General features: G+C 31.7%; 2 protein-coding genes across 2 annotated transcripts; one reads left to right on the plus strand and one right to left on the minus strand.

Moving 5' to 3' along the window:
- Window positions 1-960: 960 nt before the first annotated feature.
- Window positions 961-3,730, plus strand: LOC133819908 (uncharacterized). The gene is made up of 6 exons (XM_062253286.1): window positions 961-1,161; window positions 1,310-1,461; window positions 2,535-2,644; window positions 2,732-2,817; window positions 3,053-3,157; window positions 3,250-3,730. The coding sequence occupies exons 1-6, from the start codon at window positions 1,052-1,054 to the stop codon at window positions 3,383-3,385; spliced, it is 699 nt and encodes a 232-aa protein (XP_062109270.1). The 5' UTR covers window positions 961-1,051; the 3' UTR covers window positions 3,386-3,730.
- A 6,503-nt stretch (window positions 3,731-10,233) lies between these two features.
- Window positions 10,234-17,731, minus strand: LOC133819909 (protein transport protein SEC23 E). The gene is made up of 12 exons (XM_062253287.1): window positions 16,726-17,731; window positions 16,454-16,627; window positions 15,949-16,110; window positions 14,772-14,914; window positions 13,995-14,070; window positions 13,715-13,887; window positions 13,468-13,549; window positions 12,619-12,696; window positions 12,155-12,316; window positions 11,789-12,052; window positions 11,565-11,669; window positions 10,234-11,128 (listed from the first exon to the last, which is right to left on the minus strand). The coding sequence occupies exons 1-12, from the start codon at window positions 17,521-17,523 to the stop codon at window positions 10,982-10,984; spliced, it is 2,364 nt and encodes a 787-aa protein (XP_062109271.1). The 5' UTR covers window positions 17,524-17,731; the 3' UTR covers window positions 10,234-10,981.
- Between the last annotated feature and the right edge of the window lie 6,915 nt (window positions 17,732-24,646).

Here is a 24,646-nt window from a genome sequence, read left to right on the forward strand (position 1 = left end):
AATATAACAACACTGTTTTTAAGCATAATGATTTTATTTTTGTTTTGAATTGTTAGTTTGGTAAATTATTTGTGATTTTAGTTGAGAAGACATTGACTAAAATCAGGTTTAGGGTTCTATTTTAACCATTTTACAAAACATAGGGTCCAAAGAGTAATTTGTAAAAACACAGGGTCCAAACAGGTAATGAAAAAAAACACAGGGTCCAAAAAAGTATAAACTCATATATTTTTAATACTAGATGTTAAAGGGTTGGTTGGTTAGGCTTCTAAAAGATAAGTTTTAATTTTTGAATTGCAATATACTTTGACTTTTAACTCTAAAAAACTATTTTAGAAGAAGCTAGTGGGCTTTTTGAAAAAAAAAAATTAGAAGTTAAAAGTTAAAATAAAAGTCGAGCCAATTTGACCCAAAAACAAATTAAAAAAATTTAAACAAAGCGAGGTGCTATTTGGTAACACTTAAAACAATAATTTTTTATTTATTTAATTAAAAATTTAATAACTAAACATAAAACATTGTTTGGAAACTCAATTTTTTTTTATTATTTTTAAAAAATTTAATTAAAATTCATTATATTTTAAAAATATAAATTTTTTCATTTTCAATATTTTTTTTTAAACTGTCTTCAACTTTTTGTTTCTTATTTTTTTTTTATTATTCAAATCAACACCTCATTTTAAATAAAAAAATAAAAATTATCAAACACATTTATTATTTTTTATTTTTAAAAACAAAAAACAAAAATAGTTAACAAATATATTTTTATTTTTTAAAAATAAAAAAACAAAAACAAAAATAAAAATAGTATTCCTATTTTTATATTTAAAATTGTTTACCAAACACAACCAGAAATAATTTTCAATCTTGTAAATTAAAAAATATGTATTTTTAACCTAAAACTTCCAAAAATATATATTTATTTAATAAAAAAAACAAGTGAAAATAGGGCATAAACCCCAAATTTCATCCAATAAAGAACAAAAGTAAAACCCTACTCTTGAAGTTGACGACTAGGGTTTTGGAATAAGGTTGAAGAAGAAAGCTCGGAATGGAGGGCCTGAAAGTTTCAGATGCGAACATGGTGGTGTATCTCCACCCATCGAAGACTAACAAGATTAACGACGCCATTCTTCGCGAGCTCAGCTCTCTTCTTTTCAAGTATTCTTCTTCCTCATTATACCATTCACTCTGCCCAGTCTCCCTTTGTTTGTGACCATTACCATTATTATTAGGTTATACAGTGAGTGAGAGAGAGAGATGGTGTTTTTATGTAAATTGATTAACTTTTTTCTGGTCTCAATTTCAGGTTCCATGATAATTTTGATGGTGTCATGTTGGCTTATGAATTCAATATTCTTGATAAGAACGCAAGAATTCTAAATGGGATTCACCCTTATATTGCTGTGAAACTAAAAGCAAAGTTGTTGCTTTTCTCTCCAAAACCCAATATGCTATTAGGTAATTTTGTTTCTTAGCTTCTATTAATCCTTTTTGTGTGTGTGAGAAGTATATATATATATATATATATATATATAGAGAGAGAGAGAGAGAGAGAGATTGAAATTGAATGCATAGTTGTTGCCTCTTCAAACAAAACCTGCAATTGAATTTGTAGTAATGCTGTTAACTTCCTCTGTCTATTGTGTGGTTTTAATATCATTGTCACCACATTTGCTTTTGGGGTGGTTGATTTTTCTTCATAGATATTCATAGCATTGCACTATTGTATTGTGTGTTCTATTATGTTCTCCTTTATGATGATTTCTTCTTTCAAGTATAGAATATGATATGGGAACCAAAGAAAAAACATTATACCCTTTACTGTTAAATATCCATATAGCTACCCAAAGTTTGTTTTTCCCCCTAATTTATTTGCAGTTGATTTCTCGTTATGAAAAATGCTGTTAGTGTTAATTCCTAAGCATAGAGCCCACCAAGTTGCCAATGTAGCTACATTTCAAGGCTTCTGCCTTCTTCCTGATTTCAGACCTGTCCCTGCCTCATGTTCTCCTTTCTAATTGCTTCTGTTTTTGTTATGCGCAATAGATTAGTTGTAACACATTCAAGAAATCATCATCGAGTATCTAATGTAATCAAAACTAAACAGAGAAATTAAAGAAACTTTGCAGAATAAAATGGAAACACCAAATACGTGGTTCAGCTCCTTTGATAGATCCTACATCCACGGCAGAAACGGCCTTAGGCTGGTACTATCTTTATTGATTAGATCGATTACAATGACAGTAGGTACAGCAGTAGCTTCCTTTACAAAGAAATCTTAGTAACTTGGAGAGAGAATGCTCTCAAGAACACTCTTCTAAACTCTCACAAGAAAACTCCTTACAACTCAGAGAATAACTCAACATTTCTTATACGTCAAACTTGTAATGAGATAGAGACTAGAATTAATAATCTTGGCTGAGAGTTGTTGTAATAGAAATAAGGACTTGATTACTTGAGTCAGCTGCCAACTAAATGTGATGTATCAAAGTGACTAGACCATAATCATCACAGTTTTATTATTATTTCAGAGGGGAAGGTGGTAAAAGTTACTCAAGGATCAATTCATGTTATTGTTCTTGGCTTCTCATCCGCTGTTATAACAGACGAGGACATTCGTGATGAATTTGTATATAAAACTGTGAGTACTTACTTCATCATCATGTTTCAATTTTGATAACTTTCTTCGACACCAATTTTGATACGTTTACATACTTACTCTTAATAGAAAAATGAGGAGGAAGTATTTTCCAGCAAATTTCACAAGCGCCATGTGATAAAGGTTGGAAGTGTGATTCGCTTTTTGGTCAAGAGGTGACAAATACTTCCTCCTCCTATCTCTCCACATATTGATTTTTGGGTAAACCATCACTTGTTTGGATTGGACATGTTGAGACAGCTTTAGTATGTCTTCTCATATCTCATAGATGTATGGATTAACATCACTACTAGTGTAAATCAAGATATCAGTTTTGTTCGATTCATCGTTTAAATTGTTACTGGAAACTAACGAAAACTTAATTCATGACATTGATTTTTAACTCTGCAGTTTGGATGAGGAAGTACTACATATTTCTGGTTCTCTAGTTCCAGAAAACACCGGAAGCATTCATTGGCTAGCAAATCATTCAGAAGATTTGGGAGTAAATGACAGGTTTTAACATCAACACATGTAAATTTAATAGAGTTAGAAGAAAAAGAAAATGCTTTGTTGACACCTAATTTGCCTTTTTTTGTTGGCTGAAGTGAGAAGAAGAGGAAAATCAAAGAGGAATCGGTTTTACTAGATCCTGGTAGTACTGTAAGTGGGGAAGCATTATCCATCAACAATGAACATAGAATCAAGAAGTCCAAAGGAAAGAGAAGAAAGTCAGAGTCTTGAACGCGAGTTCGAGTTCGAATTCCTTATCTAATTTTGTTTTTTCACAGGTAATCTTTCAATTGAGAACGCGGTATAACGGGTTATCTAGTGCACTGTAGAAGCCATGTTCTTCTAAATGAGTTTAGTTGTTATAAAATGCTATATGATCACTTGTGATGTCTCTGGGTTCATGTTGTAACCTAGTTTTTTAAAACAGAAGATTTAGGTGGTACTATTTGAAAATATAGTTGTTTTTTTTTTCTTGTATATTTTTCCATCCCATTATAATGGACCCTGCAATTAGATTTGACAGAGAAAAACTAAGTGGACGATGATATTAATCTACTTTTGGAGCATGTTTACTAATTCATTATTTGTTGATATTAATCTAAGTGTGTATGTGATGTGATTAGTTGTTGATTTTTATTATAATATTTGTATTTGTATTTTCACTAATTTTATATTTGTATTAAATATATACTTCTTGTGTTTACTATAACAAATATTAAAGATAACTATGTTTGGAACCCAAACCAACATTTACTGGCTGGTTTTTGAATCAAACTCATCAACAAAATTAGCAATAAAGGTTACTTGATTGGTTTTATATCTTAATTTTAGTAACCAAATCATGTACAAAGGTTACTAGTTGTTATGTACATTATTTTCAGGGATCCAAACCAGCAACAAATATTATTTTATAATTTTAAATATTAGTTTTAATAAGAAAATCACGAACAAATGTTACTAGTTTTAGCAAATTAAATCAGCAAGAGTAACAAACTAGTTGATTATATAAACATGAAAGGTTGCTCTTTATATTTCACTATCAAGAAAAACACTCATTTTACTAAATTATTACTTCGACTAAAATCATCGAAAAATTTACGGTCTGATTGGTTCGCGATTAAAAAACCGTATTTTTGAAAAGTGAGATTCTAAAATGAAAATCTGAATTTAGTGATTAAAAATATGTTTCTAAAAATGTGATTGATTCAATGTCAGTAAACTGTTTTTGAGTTTTAAAAAATTGAATCTGTGATTGGTATTAAATTTAAAAATATAACAGAAATTTAAATTTAAAAATATAACAGAAACTGAATAGTTCAGCTGAATTTGAATATTATTTTAATTTTATATACACAGATTGTATAATATTAAATTTTGATATATCAATAGATTTAATTAAGTAAAATTTAATTATATTAATAAATTAAAATTTAATAATAGTATATTGATTAAATTCATAACAATACTGCATTGCTATTAATTTTAATTTTTTTTTCTAAATTAAAGTTACATACATCTCTTCTATATAATAAGTGTGTAGATAACGGAAATTATTGGTTTTAACGTTATTTTATTTTTTAATGTTAACTTTAACGGAATATTCTTATATTTAACAGAATATTCGTATATTTAGCGGTAGTTTGTAAATACTTAAATTTAAATAAAATAAAATAATATATTTTTGAGATATTTTACAATGATAATTTTTTTTTTAAATAATAAATAATTAAACAAATTAAAATATGATATTTTTCTAGATATTTTACAATGATAATTATTTAAAAATAATAAAATTATTTTATAACTTAAATAAAATTTAATTAAACTTAAACTCACTTATTAGAATAATATCATATTAAATATATAATATAATCTACTGTCAATTAGTAACAAATTGATTTTTTTTTTAAAAAAAACTAGCAAGAAACTTAAATTTAAAATACATGTATAATATTTAATGTTGCATTAAACATATAATATATAATTGTTACTCTCAAATTCAAAAACTAGAACAAACATAAAATTAAATAAAAATAAATAAATTATTTAATTAAAATATGATATTTATTTGAAATTTATATAACATTAATATAAATTTAATAAAAATAATTAATAAATTTTATAAATAAAACTAAGCAACCGTGCATATTACATGTATCTAGTACAAATATATATGAGTTTCTGCCACTTTCCTATAATTTTTTCCCAACTAACTAAACCCCGTAATAGTTTCTTTGCCAGCTAAAACAATGACAAATATATATAGATATATATATATATGTATATATATATATATGAACATGGCGAACTACTATTGACAGAAGAGAAATTATCTTTCTTAAATAGTGGAGGGAAATGAGCAAAATGGAAAAGTATAAATAATTTGATTTTAGAATTTTTAAGAAGAACTTTCACGAAATAAGGAAAACGTTATTTTATTGTTTTCAATCTTACAACATAATATCTGAATATAGATTTGGATTTTGTTTTCAAAAATTAGTTACCAATCACCTATTATCATGGGGCCCATAATTTTATAGATTTTTAAATCATAAAATATGATTCAAATTCTCTATCAATCAGCCCCTTAAAATTTTGATAATACTAGAATGGGATGGGTTTGACAAACACAATTTTGTATATTATTTTTAGGGATATTTGTGACAAAAATATCTAAATTATTGTGTTTGCAGCACTTAAGTATCTAAGTTATTTTTTTAGCGATAAAATTATTTTTTGTCCATGTTTTTGTGCAATGTAGTACAACACGCCAATTTTTATAATCTAATTTTTTTGTATGAGTATGTACATGATAATTATAGTAGACATATTGCCAATTTTTTTGAAATTTCGAATAATTTATCGTGCCAAAATCAGAGTTCAAACAGTAATTTGCATGTGTGTATGATTTTTTTTATACGCATGAAAAACAGATTGTTAGAACTCTAATTTCGGCACTGTAAATTATTCGAAATTTCTCAGAAATTAGCGGAATGTCTACTATAACTATTATGTATGCAGTCATACAAAAAAATTGAGTTGTAATTTTTCTAAATACAAAAAATAGAAAATGCTCCAATAGGGACAAAAGTAATTTACTAACTAAGAAACTCCCTTTATATATATATATAGGGGAATTCTCCTACAGGGGCTTCACTTTAAGCCCTATCGGTAGGGCTTTCAGTGTTTACAACTCGTTAACAGTTTTCGGCGCGATTTTTTTTTATGACCGTGTATATTGTAGCTATTTAAAGCATCTTGCAAATTTTCAAAAAATTCCGAATAGTTTACAGTACCGAAAACTAGGTTCAAACATGTTGTTACACGCGTGATTAATTTTTTTATGCGAGTGGAAAACATGTTTGAACCTAGTTTTTGGTACTGTAAACTATTCGAAATTTTCTGAAAATTTGCAGGATGCTCCAAATAGCTACAATATACACGGTCATAAAAAAAAGTCGCGTCGAAAATTGTTCACGGGTCGAGAAATACTGAGAGCCCTACCAGTAGGACTTAAAGTGAAGCCCCAATCAAAAAATTGTCATATATATATATGTATATAGAGAGAAGTTTTTTGGTGCGGGCGTTCCGTTTATGTTATTATTGTTATCATTACGATTTTTAATATATATTTAATATGTGTTAGTTTATTATTATATATTAGTTTAAGTTTTGTGAGTGACACTTTGCAGTGGGAATACTTTGTTTTCTTCGCCTCCCTCAACGAAAACCAGAAAAATTCTCTCTTCTCTCAATACCTGTATAGCTCAAGCTGAGAAGAAGAAAATATCGCTCAATAGAAAAAGTCTGAAACTCAATACCTGTATAGCTCAAGCTGAGAAGAAGAAAATGGAGAATAAGACCAAACCCATTTCTCCAGAGAATTTATGTTTGACAACAAACAAAATCACTGTAAATTGTATCTGGGTTAACTTACGTTTTTGTCTCACGGCTGAACTTTGAAAAAACAAAGTACAATGAAGAAGAAAGCATAACAGGGGATGGGGACCACACCCACTTGCACTTGGTTCACTTACGTGTAGCATATATATCAAAGAAAAAAAAGCAGAGATAGAGGCATGGACTAATTAATACAATCTGACTACATTGACTAATTGGTACAATAAAATCTTACTACAATCTGACTAAAATCTGACTACAACAAAACTTAAACTAATATATAATAATAAACTAATATATATTAAAAACCGTAATGATAATAATAATAATAATAATAAATTAATATATATTAAATATATATTAAAAACCGTAAGTACGGCCGTTCCGTACCCTCCGCACCAAACAACTTCCCTATATATATAGTTCTCTTGATTGTGTTGACAGTGCACACAAAGTGTTGATGCCGCAATGAGATCTTTGGCATGGAATATTGAGATTAATGAGTTTGCTTTTTAGGGACATGAGTTTTGAGGTTTACAATGATCCGTTTGTTTTCTGCTTGTGGTGAGCTTGATTGAAGCTTTGGCTTTAGACTATAAAATTTCTTTTATATGAATCTGTCAGTCATTTTAGTGTAATTTAAAAATTAACCTAAGTTTATGTATTGAAAAATGGCAAATACAATTTCACTACTATTCAACTACTGTGGATCGTTTCTTTTTCTCTATTTTAACTTGTTTAGTAACCTAAATCTTTTGAAATATTATTGGTTTTTTACTATTATTAGGGTTGGGTTGGTTCATATGAAAATAAAATTTGGATTGCTCCACACTATTTAGAAGCTTAATTGCCTGAACTCCAATCGATTTTTAGATGAAGCTTTCCGCATAAGTTTTCTTTTTACTAGTGTCATTTTTAATGGCTTTGTATGACTATGTTGGTCTTCTATTTGGGAAGTATTGTACTTGCTCATTGAGCCTCTTGTAATGGAATTTGTCAAAATTTTCTTATAATGGAAATGACCTTCAATCTTTCAAAACAAAAATGTAAATATATATAAATATATATATAGTAGACTTTTTGAAAAAAATCATTGGATTTTTACTTGTGTCAGATTTTGAAAAAACATCATTGGATTTTATAAAAAAATAAGTATAAACCGTAGCTGTTCCGTACGCCTATATATATATAGGGGGTTTCTTTGGTGCGGGCGTCCGGAACGCCCGCACCTACGGTTTTTAAGTATATATATTAGTTTATTATTATTATTGTTATCATTACGTCTGATTTAGTCAGATTTTAGTAAGAGTTTTATTATTATATATTAGTTGTATGGGGTTTGTATTAGTTTATTATTATTATTATTGTTATCATTACGATTTTTATTATTATATTTAATATATATAATATACATATCAGAAACTAAATCATATCATTTCATTTGCTATAAATCAAATAAACTATGGAATACCTTGTTTTCAAACTGAGAAGAAGAAAATGGAGAAGGAGACCAAACCCATTTCTCCCGAGAATGAAACAAAATCACTGGAAATGATCTCACGGCTGAACTTTGAACAAACAAAGTTCAGTGAAGAAGAAAGAATAAATCGAACAAAGTTCCATTACGTTACGTGTAGCATATATATCAAAGTAAAAAAAGGAGAGAGATAGATACAATCTGACTACATGACTAACTGATACACAAATTGACTAATATCTGACAAAAACATTTATAGCTTCTTCATCTCGTGGTGTATACCACTTATAATAAATACTATTTGTACTTTTGTCTTCATGTAAACTCTTTTTAAATGTTAAACTCATCTAATAAAAACAGCCTACAAATCTGACTATAATAAACTAAATATAATAATAAAAATCGTAATGATAACAATAATAATAATAAACTAATACAAACCCCCTACAACTAATATATAATAATAAAACTCTTACTAAAATCTGACTAAATCAGACGTAATGATAACAATAATAATAATAAACTAATATATATATTAAACAAAACTTAAAATAAACTAATATATATACTTAAAAACCGTAGGTGCGGGCGTTCCGTACGCCCGCACCAAAGAAACTCGTATATATATATATATATATATATATAAAGATGCGCCTATAGATTGTTGTACTTGCACTCTAATAATACACTTCTAGACTTTTATGTAGGGGTGAGCATCTAAACCGCCAAACTGCGGCGACCGACCGCACCGTACCACACTACACCGCAAACCGCGGTGTTAAAAGTGTAATGGTTCAGTATGGTTTGTATCTTAGCAAAACCGCATGGTGCGGTGCGGTGTGCGATTTGGCGGTGTGAAATTTCGGTTTGCACCACACCGCATCGTATACTTACAAATATGTTAAAAAAATTTAAACTTTATATATATATCATCTTTTAGTAACCCAATTTGAAACTAGGACCCCACTTAAATTAGGAACCCACTTAAATTAGGGTATAACCTTATTCTCTAACACCATACACGACAACAACTCCTTCCTCTCTCATCTCTTCTGCGCCTCCTCCCTATCGCCATCTCTATCTCACACATTTTTTATTTTTTAACACACTTACACCGTGAAAAACCACCCAAACCACACTGCAAAAAATGGTTTGGTTTGGTCGGTTTGGTGCAACCAAATCACACCACACGATGTGTTCTAGCTACTATTCCCAAACTACACCGTTCTTGTGGCATGGTGTATTAAAAAGTGTTCAAACCACCCAAACCACACTGTGCACACCCCTATTTTTATGCAAGGTATGGGAGCATTAAAAAAAAGCCCAAAAAAAAAATTTAATAAGACGAAGGAAATGAGTGTAGTTTCTTGTTAATGGGTTTGGCATACAATAATTGAATTATGTCTTAGCTTCTTGCTTAGATCCTTTTTAAATAACTTCCATGCTGTTAATCTACATTTGTGTTTGATAATTTTGCTTTTTTTTTTCTTCTTTTTTTTGGATCCTTTTTAAATAATTGAGAATTGCTTAATTATTTTTTTTAAAAAAATTATTGAAGAGATTTGTTTTAATATGTCAATTCAAATAAATTTATCAGCCTTAAGTTTAATTTTCTTGCTAAATAATTTCTGTACTTTGACCCAAAAAAAAAGATTGTATAAAACAAATGCTATTATAATATTACACACACTACACAACATCAGAAGCAAATTGCACTTGTATGCATATGAAGAGCATAATCTCTAGCTTTAGTTAATCTTACACATAATGAAGATAAAACCTTAAACAACATCTGATTAAGCCAAAACAAAAAAAACCCAAATAAAAGGCCAATAAGGTATAGGCTTTAGGCTACATCAAATTTTCAAAAATGTACTCTCTCTTCATTAAAACAAAAAAACAGAACCCTAAATGAACAGTGAAGTCATATTGAGCTAAGCAAAAGTCAACTTAAAAGTGAATACAAACCACCTACTAACATGTACCCCCCATATCACAAGCATATAACTTAAAAAAATTTCATACACAGAACCTTACTTTCTGATTCAGTTAACCAAAAAAAAAAAAAAAAAAAAGGAAGAGAAATTTCTGACTCAACTTCCCTACTGATGCAGAGGAAAAAAAGCCTCTTCAACTTACCTTCCTCTCATGACTTTCTTTCCATATGAATGAAAAACAACTCATCTTTGCTAGTTATTCTATAGAGGAAGTAAAAGAAATTACCTCACCAGCACCCCCCAAAGAATGTTGTGTGCTTTTTTTTTTCTTTTCTTTATTGATAAATCAATGTGGGGTCTGACTCTTCATCTTTAAATACAATGGAAAGAAAGCAGGTTTATAATAAATTGGATGGAATTGAACAACATGAGGATAGGAAAACCAAAGGCATTTCCCCCCACACACCGAAAACCAGAGCAGTTTGTAGAGTGCTTCACTCTTTTTCGCTGCTCTCAGGATTGCACGGCCAGTCTCTGCAGATGTTCAAAGAAAACTTGTAGGCTCACATCATCGGTGAAGATTACGTCTGACCCAGCAGCCATTTCATTGGCATTATTATAAGTGGCTGACGGGTTCAGTTTCGCTAATAAGAAACGTGCCTGCAAAGAATAACATTCGAGATTTGTCACACGAATATTCTTTCTATTGGACATAAAAGATTTTTTTGGAAATCAAATGTGTATGGAGAGTAATGAAAGCTTAACACCCATGAATTTCCATAACAGAAGATTATTTCAAGTTCTGAAGTCCAAAAACAAGAAATGTAAAACAAAATCGAACTATATAAAAGCATTGAAACAAGCCAACTTAGGATACAAAGAAAATTCAACAAAATGAACATATTAAAAATAAAATATTTAATGAACCTGAAAGTATGAAATCAATTAATAAAACTGAACATGCTTAGATTTAGAGATAAATATTATTAACTATATTTTTGAGGATGATGACAAGGCAAAGAGACAAATCAACTATCATCTTCTTTAAATATCATGTTGCAGAATTCTCTAAGAAACTGAAAACTTAGATACTAACCTGGGAACCATGTTGATCGCATACCACCAATCTTGGGACAGGAAAACGTTCATGGATGATCACATCGGAATCAGCATGAGGAGCTCGCAACAATTCTGCAAATGCCTGAAAATATAGAAGCAAATATAATGCTGAGAAACAACAAATGACTGCAGTATATTATAATTTCTTCAAATTAAAACAAGGCATATCTGATAATTTAAACCAAAATAGAAATCACAGACCTGGTGCTCTGGCTGATTCTGGTAACCCAAATTACGCCACTGAGCTATGGTCATTCCATGGAAAATGACAACGCTAAAATATGAATCTAACAAAAGAATTTGATCGGCAGCAATAGATGCCACATCTAGCAAAACGGGTCTAGGTGGTGAATTGAATGAATATGACATTAGTGATGGTTGAATCATGACAGCAGCATTGGTAATATTCTCTCGATTGAGTAACATACGGAAATAGGCAGTCTCATCAGGACTGTTGTTGAACACCTACAAATTTTCATTTTCAGAAGCAAATGAAACTTTAAAATTGCAATTCCAACATGTACTAATAATAATAAAAGGGAAAAAGGAGGATGGAACAATTAATACCTGCACAAATTGTGACCGCCGTAGATTAAACATAAACTGGGGAAACAATGAAAAGCATGGATTTAGCATAAATGAGGATGGGTCATCCTTTCGATACTCGCCAAATTTGGAACAGAGACGAATTAAGGACCTATCCAACCATCTTGTAGCATCAAAAGATTCCTAATTGAACAAACAAATATATATAAAAATCCATCATCAGACACAAGTCACAGGAAAAAAAAACCAAAAAACAAGATGAGAAAAGAAATTCATTTACTACAATACAAAAAAGGAAAAGAAAGAACAATTGTAAACATATTATAATCACCATACAAAAGTTCAAGTTCAACTAAAACTCATTTATCTTTCCTTTTTATTTTAATTCCAGCCAATGCTGGGTTATAGGATAAAGAGCTTAAAGAATACTGTATTAAAATCAATAATAAATAAGACAGCCAAAAATGTTAAGGAATGAAATATACCTCTGTCTCCATCTTCAAGGATGTCTTCCTAGCCATTACTACAGCAGCTGTCTCTTGATCAAATCCTTGTACCAGTTCCTGAACAAGTATATTTCTTTCCACGTCAATTTGCAGTTCCAATAAATGCTTTTTTTTAACACATAAAACAGCATAAAGTACAAATAAAGGAAAAAATATTGACTCTAGGCTAAAAATTACAGGAAGAAATTACCAAGCAATCTATCATTAGAAAGAATGGTCTTGCTTTCACTTTTTTATCTATAAATTAAAAAATGAAATAAAACGTGGAGATCATCTTAAAATACTGCTCAAGACAATTTCCAGCTTTGTTGTTTGAATAAACTAAAAAGTATTAGTACCAAACAAGCAAAATAAGTAAAAGTCCAGAATCTAATATGACCAATAATTTCATGGAAAAATTATTCAACCATAGTAGAAATTGCATTTCAGTAACTCAAATAAAATGCAAGTTGAAGAGTGAAAATAGTGCTAATGTGTTATGTAGACATGACTTCCCTTGCAAGTTGCAACTGTCACCCTAAGAATCAAATTAATCAGATCATCAAACATAAAAAAAGGCACTTATCTCTTCCTTTCCTTTTTGGCTAATTGGAAATATTGCATACTTATCCCTTCATTCCAAACTAACATATCAATATACAATATGTTTTACAAACTTGAAAAAATTGAGCTAGAAATTAACTTCTATCAAGTATAGCTCGTGATAATTTTAAAGCAGTAAACCAACAGAAAAAGAAATGGCTGAAGACTGTACCCTGTATTGAAAAATAAATTTAAAAAAGCAAAGAGCTTCTTACTACAGATATAAGAGTTACAAAATGTACACACCTCTGAGCTTATAGCAGTATCTATCCATGCCCTAGAAACAGTAGTAACTCGAAGCATCATTTGACCATCTGTGTTTTGATACCTGCAAAGCCCAATGACAATAATCAAATCTCCAGCAATACAAATACTTTAACCTAATAAATAGATAATGATACCTTATCATCTCTTGTAAATCTTTAGTCATTGTTTTCCCCTTCTAATACAATTTTCATTTCTTATTAAAAAAAATGGCAATCCTCATTTTTACCTGGTAAGAAATTGCAAATACAACTGTGGATTTACAGCTCCCGGTGTATTTGACCGATCACTTGATGACAGATCAAAGAACACTGTCAAGCAAGTACTCTTGTCAAGACCGCACATCTTCCATTCGGTTGTATTTCCTTCACCAATTGCGGTATCAGCCACAGAAGGTCCTTTCTGCAAGCCATGCAATGAAGAAATTAACTCAAGAATTCTAATTGTGGATTAAACTTATAAATAATACCCAAACTCCAAATATACCATCAACAAAAAAAAAATCTAACCTTCTCTAAAGAAGTGCAAGGACCAATTATCCCCTGAATTTTGATGTCCTTTGAACAGTTTATCTGGAGTGTACCACTGGAATAAACAAGTTCAGTAATAAGCTTGACATTATTAGATTTGAGTCCAAATGTGAGTAAATAATAGGAAAGCACAAAAAAAGATTAGCCCAGGTTTGAAGTTGCACACATATCAATCCAAAAACTCACAAAGCATAAAAAATATAGCAAATCACATTAAGCCAAACAAAGACATAAATGAGGTATAATAGTAATTTCATAAAATTTCTGCTAGCATTGGATAAAGCAACGGTCTCAAACAAACCAAGACCTACAACTCACAAAACTAATATAACAAACCAGATCTCTCTACAGTTGTGCATTTCTATTATAATAATCCTATGTTTCTCATAACGCTTCTCTCACCTCCATAAGGTTGTATCCACAAACAAAATGTCATTCGTCAGTCAAAATTAATGCCAAAGTTACCATTAATCTAAGGGGGGAAATGGAATAACTGTCTGTTACCAACTAAAAACAGTCCTGGAATTGTACCATCACTGGATGTAGAGAGCTTACTAACTAAGCTCTGGGCCATTACTAAAGAAACAAACAAATTAAAGAATTACAATTGCAAATGAGCAATTATATGCAGCAGAGAGTTAGCAAACCAACCATACATTACATTTAATAACTCAAATAGCAGCAAAGCTTTAAAAATATAATAAACAATTGAAGACAAGGAACAAGCATTAAAATGTTTCTAAATGATTAACTCACTTGAAACAAAGGCCAAGAGATTGTTCTCCTCCTTCAAAAATGCGTTTAAATGAATCTTTAAATACAGAATGACCAAAACTTTCAGATAGAACAACAAGGCCGCCAGTTTTTTCAATTGCAACTTTCATTTCTGCAACACCAACCTAAGACATAACAGAGCCCAATAGTCAATTGATAGTCAATAGCATATGATGTAACATAAATTTTACATAATAACCTGAAGTGGTATAAACTAATTCTGAATGAATATTAAAAAAAGAAAAAGAGAAAAATCTACACCCTAAACATGAATAATATTTAAGAATTCCAATAGAATATATACACAAATTACACAAAGAAATAAAAGCTGAAGAACAAGATAATTAAAATAATACGAGTTGTGCATCCTCATACTTATAACTTATTGTCCATAAAAAACTTGAAGATTACTTGCTCATGAAAAACTTATATTACATAATCAAATCTCATAAATAATTAAAGATGCAGAAATGCAGCATCTGATTATTCTGTTAATCGTGTTGTTTTAAACTAAGCTAAGTACCATAGTAAATTACCATAACATTCCGGCAGAGACGCTACTAAAAAATGTCAATTTCAGGGGGTATGTATAAAGATCAAAAGAAAGAAATGGAATCCACTGACTTTCAAGTAAGAAAGTGCAGCAAATAACAAGAGAGTAAATAAAACTCCCTCGCTCCTATGAATAGTCAAACTTGACAGCCAAGTATCCATTTTACATACCAAATTTCTGGTATACATATGTCAAATAGAAGGTAAATTATTGATTGATTAAATTTTTTAGAAATGATGATATAAAAACAATTCACAATGATTGCTTTGAGCATACATACTCTTTGAATGGTGTAAATTCCAAAAATTCTCACAACAAAATAGTCCAAAGTTCTCTACTAGAGTAGTTAATGTAATTTTATGGAAGACTTCATCTAAAAAAAATAAAACTAAATCAGACTAGCAGAAGAAATCCAATAAATTCATGCTTATCTAAGTAAATTACAGTGAAACAAAATGTACAAAGAGTTAGAAACTAGAGACTACAGATTCTACTCTTTTGGAAATAAACTATGATATAAAAGGGAAATTGTACAATCACAAAATAGTAAAGGGAAGAACTCTTGACACCATAAAAAGTACGAACTAAGAATGCCCCAATACATACCTGATCAAGGGCAGAAGCAAAGACATCTAAAACATGACCTTGGCTAACTAACTGCTTTCCAAGACCTTCATAAAATTTGACTGCTTTCTTAAAATATGGTGCAGCATCCTTGTCCAGATCTTTATGGGAGCGAACTGGATCAGACAGATCTTTTGATACAATCTGTGATGATTTTAAAAATTAATTAATATCTATATCATGAAACCTTGATAAATAGTAAATTAAAATAATGTTACTTCACATAATTCAAATCAATTCAAGATAAAAAACACAGTTTATTGTGACATAAAAGTAAGTCTTCTAACTTTCAATAATTAATAAACTGTAGGAAAAGTTTACAATTAGGCATAATGGAATAGAATTTCAAACACCAAAACAAAATTGCCCAAACTACTGGTATGGCAATAATCCTAATTGACCCCCACTTTCATTTACAAATAGCTACAAATATTATGTCTCCTAATTCCTAAGCACAGCATAAAGACATAGTCAGAAAAGACTTTACCGATCCAGGCCCTTCCGTGCATGGACCTCCGACCAAAGCTATAATGCGAGCTCCAGTGCCAGGCGAACAAGCTCCAAGCAATCCCGCTGCAACACTCAATGCCACCCCCGTACACCGCGACGCCCTGCTACCTGGCGGTACAGGCCACTGATCTGTTTGCAACTCTTCCAAAACCTGAAATTTATTGAGAACACAACACCAAAGAAAAGAAAAGTCAAACCCAAATTTATAATGCTCGAAACTTATTAAGCAAAACTGATAAATATGCATACCGAATTGAGGGTGTATTCGCAGTCAGAAGCAGGCAACAAGAACCGGTCAATACCGGAACTTGAGAACCCGTTTTGAACAGCCTTCGGCTGATACCCACCGGCGGCGGAGGCAGCTCCGACGGGTCTCCTGCCGGGAATCCCAAGACCCAATTGCTCCAAAACCTGCTCCTTTGGAATCTCCTTGTTGCCCCGAAACACATAAACTTTAGACATATCAGAGAAACCCAGTTCGTGAACCTGAACCTGGGTACCAAAGGAGACGAATCCGACGAGGGCATTATCGGGCAACAATCCAATTGCCCGTAAAAGAGAAGATTTGACAAAGCCCATCTCCTCCTCGATCATACAGGTATCCAAAACGAATAGAAAAACAGGGGGAGGCTGATGCGATTGGGGAATAGAAGACGCATCGTGAAGGTTAGAATGAGTAGGGTTAACGGATTCAGGAAGAACATACTGAACGGTGGTGTACTGAGGGTAAAGCTCGCCGGGGAGATTGATATCGGAGATCATGGAGTAATGAGGAGGGAAATGGTTGCGCTGGAAGCAAAAAGGGCAGATCCAGATCTTGGCGGTGAAGTCGACACGAGCAAAGGGGTTGAGAACGGAGGCGCAGGTCTTGCAACGGAGAGGGGTGTAAGGGAGAGAAGGAATGTCAGGGTGAGGTCGGATCGGAGAGATGCAGGCGGCGAGTGGGATCACGCACTTGCTGGCTTCGACCTTGGTTCGCGGCCATGAGTTCCAGGTCATGCGTACTCCGTCGATGCCCTCGAGATCTGTATTGGGCATTTCCGACATTTTTGAGTTCGGGATTGAGAATCCGAGAATTGGGAATTGAGAATTGAGAATTTGGGTATTGATCGTTGATATAAATTATGGATGATTTGACCCCCAAAAGACTGAACAAGAAGAAGAGGAAGAATGGGTCTCAGAGGGTCTGGTTCTGTCTGCCTCTGGTCTCGCCGAGAGAGAGAGAGAGAGAGATTGTGTGCAGCGATTCTACGTACCAGAATTTCTTCTCTCTCTATATATATTTATATTTATATTTATTTCCTTTTTATTTATATAACACTCTTAAAATTAATTATTGATTAATTTAGTTATGCCATTAAACCAATAGTATTTTAGCTTTTGAATAATTACTTTAAATTAGTAAAACTATGGTGTGCTTACCTCAAATTTATATATTAATAAACTTAAAATAATTTGTTAGGGTTAATGATATCTCTTATGTTTATCGAGTTTTTCGGAAACTATAAATATAATGAGAAATAAGAGCTAGAAATAAAGGATCAAAGATAAACAAACAAATTTTTTACGTGGCTGGGGTGTTAATGAGCTTTAGTCCACGAGTCTTTTGTATTAGATTTTAGAGAGCTTTTGACAATGGAGTTTTCTGTAAATTTGAGCAAACTAATTGCTTGCAAGATAAAATCTGGGATCCCCGCTACACTGCACAACTGGTCCTATTTATAGGCAGTTTAGGTGCGATGGGCTTGGGTCGGACTAATCTGGGCCTAATAGGGATGTAATCATGGTTTGCTCGCTAATTGAGGCTTAATACAAAGGATATTGCTAAATAATACATATTAATCATGGCTCATTGGGCCGGCTTAGGCGTGGCCAAGCCATACAACTGTCAATAGTACATAACCTCAGACTGGTCCGTGTGGGCTTCTAAGGGGATCCTAGGGACAGGATTTGTCAGAGTAGTGGCAGTACTGTTTCCTAGTAGCAACGTACATTCCGTATGTAACCTCTTCTGCAAGTTAGTTGAGGAGACTAATTTTCGTGTTTCTTGGGTATGTGTCTCTGTCTGGGAAGGTCAATCCTGTCCTATCCGGATGTCTGGTCTGAGTTCCTTTACCAACGTCCCGGTCCGTTCACCGGGACTCTGGTTCGTTGACTAGGGCTCGGGTTCATTTTTGACAAGGTTGTATTCCTAGACTACTGAGCCTGCCACCTCTTCCCGCATCCTGAAGGATACGGATGGGTTGAGATGGGTAAGATGAGTTGGGCCCGCTTCTTGGTCATGGCTCCCTCGTTATGGTGGCGCCCATCGAACAATAATGAGCTTACTGACGATGGGGACGCTAGGACTTTCCTCCTCCTCGTTCATTGGGCTTAGGATAGGCCTTTGATCTCTTTGGAAGAGCCCACGAACCCATTGTGTCATGCCACATGTCCGGGGAAAAACAAGGATAATATCTTCTATAAAAAGTGAGTATATAACCCATTTTTTGTTAACTTTAATAAAATATTCTAAATATTTAATGAAATATACTTTTAAAACTAATTAAAAATATATATTTATTAATTATATTAATATAAATTTAAATATTATTATAATAATATTTAATACGTGACTACATATTTAATAATTATATTAATATAAATTCAAAATAAAAAATGTTATTAAATATCATTATTATAAGAGTAATTAGCGGCAAAATTCCCTCATCTTTACATTCTTATATACTTAATCCCAAATTCTTTGTTTTTGCTCGAGAAACCTCCTAATGCATGCTTCTATTAGCAAATCTAAGATCCCTATTTATTATGGTTGTTAACTAACAACGAGGATACACGTGTCCATAATTTATTGGGCCACATATTAAATATCAATGCCCCGTCATAATTTTTTTAATTATTTTAAATTAAAAATAAATAAAAAATCATTTTATACTATATAAAATGGATTAATTAAAAATAAAAAAATGACTTAAAAAATATTAAAAACAAAAAAAACTAAAATTAATTTATAAATCTGAAATAAAATTAAAAACTAAACCCTGAAATTTTCCCTATTTCTTCCCCACTTCTTCTTCTTTCCTTCCTCTTCTTCTTCTTCTTGTTCTCGCGCAAACCAGTGCAGCCCAACCCCGACCCTCTTTCTTCCTTCCTTCCTCTTCTTCTTCTTCATCTTCTTGTAACTTTTCCATTCGTAGGGTTGGGATTATGAAGAACCCGACCCACTTAGGTTTATAAACAAGCACGGTGTGACCAATGGAAGGGCAAAGTTGTAGTGGGTTATTGGATAGGCGAAACTCGGAGCTGGGTGAGAGAAAAGAGGGGGCGATTTCCTTTTTCGAGCTTTTGGAATTGGGTTGCAGTTGGCGGAGCTGGGTGGTGCGATGGGAAAAACGGCTAGGCTACGTAGTGGTGGCAGAGCTGGGTGGTGCGGCTGGTCTAGGTATTCTGTGTTGAAATCTGGGTTTCACGGGTCTGAGTTTTCTGTGTTGGGTCTGGGTTTCATGGGTATGGCAGAGGAATCGATAGCAGCAAGATGGTCTTCATGTCTGATTGTTCATCTGAAATTTTTTATTTGAGTTTTTGTTTATGGCTGTGAGATTTGTAAAATTTTAGTGTTCATCTCAAATTTTAGTAAGGAGAATTAGAGAAGAAGAAAAAAAGTTTAATATTAATTTTTTTTTATATTTTAAATTAAAAGGATTTTTTATTTTTAATTAATTTGAATAATCTTTATTCTTTTTTTTTTTAATCTTTAATCTTTATAAAAAATGTTTTTACTTGTATATTTTTTATAATTTTTATTAATTTTTTAAATAAAATTTTTAATAGAAAATTAATTTAAGAATTGCCACATCAATAATTTATTAATGACCTAGACAGTCCACGTTGACAGTTAATAGCCACAATAAACGGAGATCTTAGATTTGCTAATGGAACTGTGAATTGAGAGGTTTCATCAACGAAAAAAAAAAAGAATTGGGGTAAAGTGTATAAGAATGTAAAGATGAATGAGTTTTGTTGCTAATTACTCTTATTATAATAATATATAATACAATACTAGATATTTAATAATTATATTAATATAAATTCAAATGTTATAAAACATTATTATGATAATAATATATAATATATTTTTCTAATTTAAAACTGATTATATTAATATGACTTCAAATATTATAATAATATTTAATACAAGATTAGATATTTAATACTTATTTTAATATAAACTTAAATATTATAAATATCATTATAAAAATAATATATAATACATAATCTTAATTTTGATTGAAAAAATTATCATTTATATTTAAAAATGTTATCATATTATATATATATTTTAAAAATTATAAACAATGTTTTAGTTTAATTTTTCTTTAATATGTTCATGTCATTATTTTATATATAATTTTGTTTATTTGTTGAAATTTACATTACAACGATACAAATTTAATAAAAATAATTAATAAATTTTATAAATAAAACTAAACAAATGTGCATTGCAAGTTACTTGTATCTAGTATTTTTATAAAACTGATATTAAAAAAATTGAATGAGCAAATTGTATGTAACTTTTTTTTGAAGAAAAATTGTATATAAATTTTATTTAATATAAAATTAGAGATTGGAAAAATAAGTAAAGCAAGACTATTGGAAGGTAATTTAAAATATTATTAAAATAGAGTTTCGTATTTTCAATCTATCTTATAGGCTTATTTTCTCCAATGATTGAGAGTTGCATGCCTAGTAGGAGTGTGTTTCCTATGTTTTTCTCTCGGCCCGAGCTTGTCGGCCCATTCCTAGGGATTGGGTGGCTCTAGCCAATATGTGTGTTTGATTTTTCAGGTGGAAACCGATCTTTCTCCTTCTCCTCCAACAATTTTGCTTACTATTCCGTCGGTGGTTATGTCTCTATGTTATGGTTGGTAGGGTTTTGTAGTTGGCGTCCTCGGGTTGTTGGGTGAGCTTCGTGGTCTGATTTCATCTCCTTTGTGTTTTGTGATGGTCGGAGATTTCTTGGGCATCGATGGTGTCTGGTCTGTTTGAGGTTTGATTTGGTATGGGTTGTTGGGGATGAGGGGAATGGTTGTCTTTTTGTTGTTATCACTTACTTTAGTCTTTGTTCATTTTTGTTATGTTACTTAGCTTTTGGGTTAATTAGTTTCTTCAACAATGGTGTTTATCACCTGCCATATTGGCTCAGTAGAGCCACTTAGTGTATTTATTTTGGACAGCTCTTTGATGTATCTATTTCAGATCTAGGTCCAGAGTTTGTTCCAATTGTTATTGATATCTTATTTCGTGATATTTCCACGTGATGCGTGAGTATTCATAAGATTTATGAACCGTTGTTTTATTTTCAATAGGTTTTTCGATTGGTTTTATAGGTCTTTAGCCATTATTGGGATTAATATATCTTTGAAGGTGAAAATTGTAAATTGCTTGATATACCTAAGTTGGTAATTTAAATTAGTTTATTAAGCAATTCGACATGTTGTGTACTTTGTTGAATTCACTCTATTAATGAGATTTGTGAATTTTATTTGAGGAAAAAAAAACTATTATAAAGTTAATATTAAAAAATAGACTATAGGATTAGAATATTTCTTTCCTTTATATTCATCCACCATTCTTCAAATTAATTATAATTAATGTATTTATGTCATAATAACATTTTAGCCTTTGAATAGTTACTCTATAATAGTAAAATTATGGTATCTTATATCTCTAATTTATATAGCAATAAACTTTAAATAATTTAAATTTATTTTTGTTGATGGTTTGGTGTGATATAGGGTAGGGGTGTTCATTGGTCGGTTTGGGCAAGTTGGGTATACTTTTAAGCCGTCAAACTTCCAAGTGATACTTTTAACTTGTAATCCGCCCAATTAAAAAAAAATAACTTCAACCCTACCATCGGTTTTGGCGAGTTAACTTTTTTTTCTAGAAAAATAATTTTTCACTAATTTTTTTATTATTTTTTCTATATTTAGTTTGTATTTGCAACTTAAATAATTGTTACATTAAAATATATGGTTTTTATTTTTTTAAGAAAAAATAATTTGAATTTAGGTGATGTTTGGTTGGGAATAATGAAATGGAATTGAATGGAAATGAATCAATCTTTATTCCATTTATTTGTTTGGTTGCATTTTAAAGTATTGGAATGTCATTCCAATAAAATGACTATTCCATTTGAAAATGGGAGAAAAAACCATTCCGATTCAAGATTTAAAAAAATTTAATAATTGTTTTATCAATTTTTTTATTCATGGTAATTTTTATTCAATTCCATTTTTATTCCTCTAGTTTCATTCCCTCAAACCAAAAGTCACATTAGTTTTACTTAGTGTATAATTAAAAATTATATAAATGTAAAATTAAAAAAATAGACAAATCATTAATTGGGTGGGTCGGGTTGCAAAAAATTTAAACCCACCTAATATACTACTTGGGCAATTTGAAATGAAGGTTAGGTTTTTGGGTTGCATTTTTTGTTGGTTTTTTCGGGTTGGTTTGGGCGGCTATTATGACTCTAGGGTATCCTAAAGTTAGTATGAAAGAATATAGTTATGGACCCTAAAGGTGGATCACCTCAGATTGGAGATGAGGTGAGTGGGTGTGAAAAGTTGTGACTTTACCTATTGGGTTAACACACTATGGTTGGCATGAGTGAGATATCAAAAGAAGGAGTGTGCACGAAAGGAGACCATACGTCCCCACTTGACACCAAAGTCAACAATGTTAGATTGAGACCCTTAGGTTCTCAGGTTCGGGGAAAAGGGTCATAGAGGGTGATGAGTAGAAGGTTGGAATTTGGAATTAATGGTTACATTTAGACGATTGATAACCTGAAGGAATAACTCAGACTTTGAGTGTTTTACTTCGAATATGTGAGTTTTGGGACCTTGAGGTAAATACAACCCCTGGAGTGGATTGTCGCGATGATGAATGTCGATAGACGGCTAAAGTGGCTCTGAGTAAGATATTATGAGATAGGAAACGAGAAATACTAATTCCTAGAAAAATGAAACCAAGAACAGGAATTTTTCTGATTTAGAATGGGTTTGAAGGACCAGTAAAATTATTAAGGATTGTTAGGGTAGAGTGTTTACTGTACTGAAGGAAATAAAAGTTTGCAAATTTGAGTATGGGAACGTAGGGTTCCAGGATTGGAGACTTTGTGCTTCTCCGAATATTGTGGACTAAGAAGGGTATAGAAGTTTGGGAAAGGAAGAAGGAATTTTGACCCTAGATTTAGATAGATCTGTAAGATCCTAACAAGGACTAGGCGAGGGGCCTATAGTTTAGCCTTACCCCAGCATGGGTAGAGGCTCATGAGATGTTACTGGTGCCAATGTTAAGGGAAGAAGTGTGAATACTACCCCTGATCGGGCGAAGAGGTCCTGGGATTTCAGGGGAATTTATTGTGCAAGGAAAAGCTAGTGGAACTCTGAGCACAAGAGATAAAGACATACAAATTCAGACTATCCTTCTAGTGAAGGTGTTGCAAGTAGTGGCAAGGTAAAAGATCTGATTCCGGGGTTATAGTTAAGGTTGCGAAATTGGTATCCCGAGATGTTTGAATAAATTTCGAGGACGAAATTTTAATAAGGAGAGGATAGTTGTAACGTCCCAAATTTGCTAATAAGGCTTAGTGCCTTAATTAGCATGCTGGGAGGGCAATAATTGATTTAATTATGTTATTATGTGGATTAAATGATTATGTGATTAGAAATGCATGTTTAGGAAAATTAAATATGCATGTGGACCCATTTTGGTTAATAAGGGTATATTTGTAATTTTGGCCCGTTGAGGGCATAAATGTGAATTATATGTGTGTTAAGCTTGATACCACAAGATTGTGGTTATATATTTGTGATGTGTGATATGAGACAGTCCTAGGGAGCAGAATAGCAAAATAGTCACAACGGGGTACCCGCTCAAGGTGAGCCTAGGGGTATATTGGGAATATAACACGAGTTCGGGATTACCGGGTAACGGGTAGTGATTTAGCAATTATTTGAGTATGTCGGGATTAAATGAGGATCTATAGGACTACTCGAGGAATTAGCGGGATGTGGTTAATAACGGGATTTCCCTTGGTGGCATTAAAGGTGTTGACGCGGTTCTTCGCCAACAGGTAATTAAGAAAAGAAGAGAAAGGAAT

Source organism: Humulus lupulus, chromosome 2 (genome assembly GCF_963169125.1).
Source record: "Humulus lupulus chromosome 2, drHumLupu1.1, whole genome shotgun sequence".
Classification (NCBI taxonomy): Eukaryota; Viridiplantae; Streptophyta; class Magnoliopsida; order Rosales; family Cannabaceae; genus Humulus; species Humulus lupulus.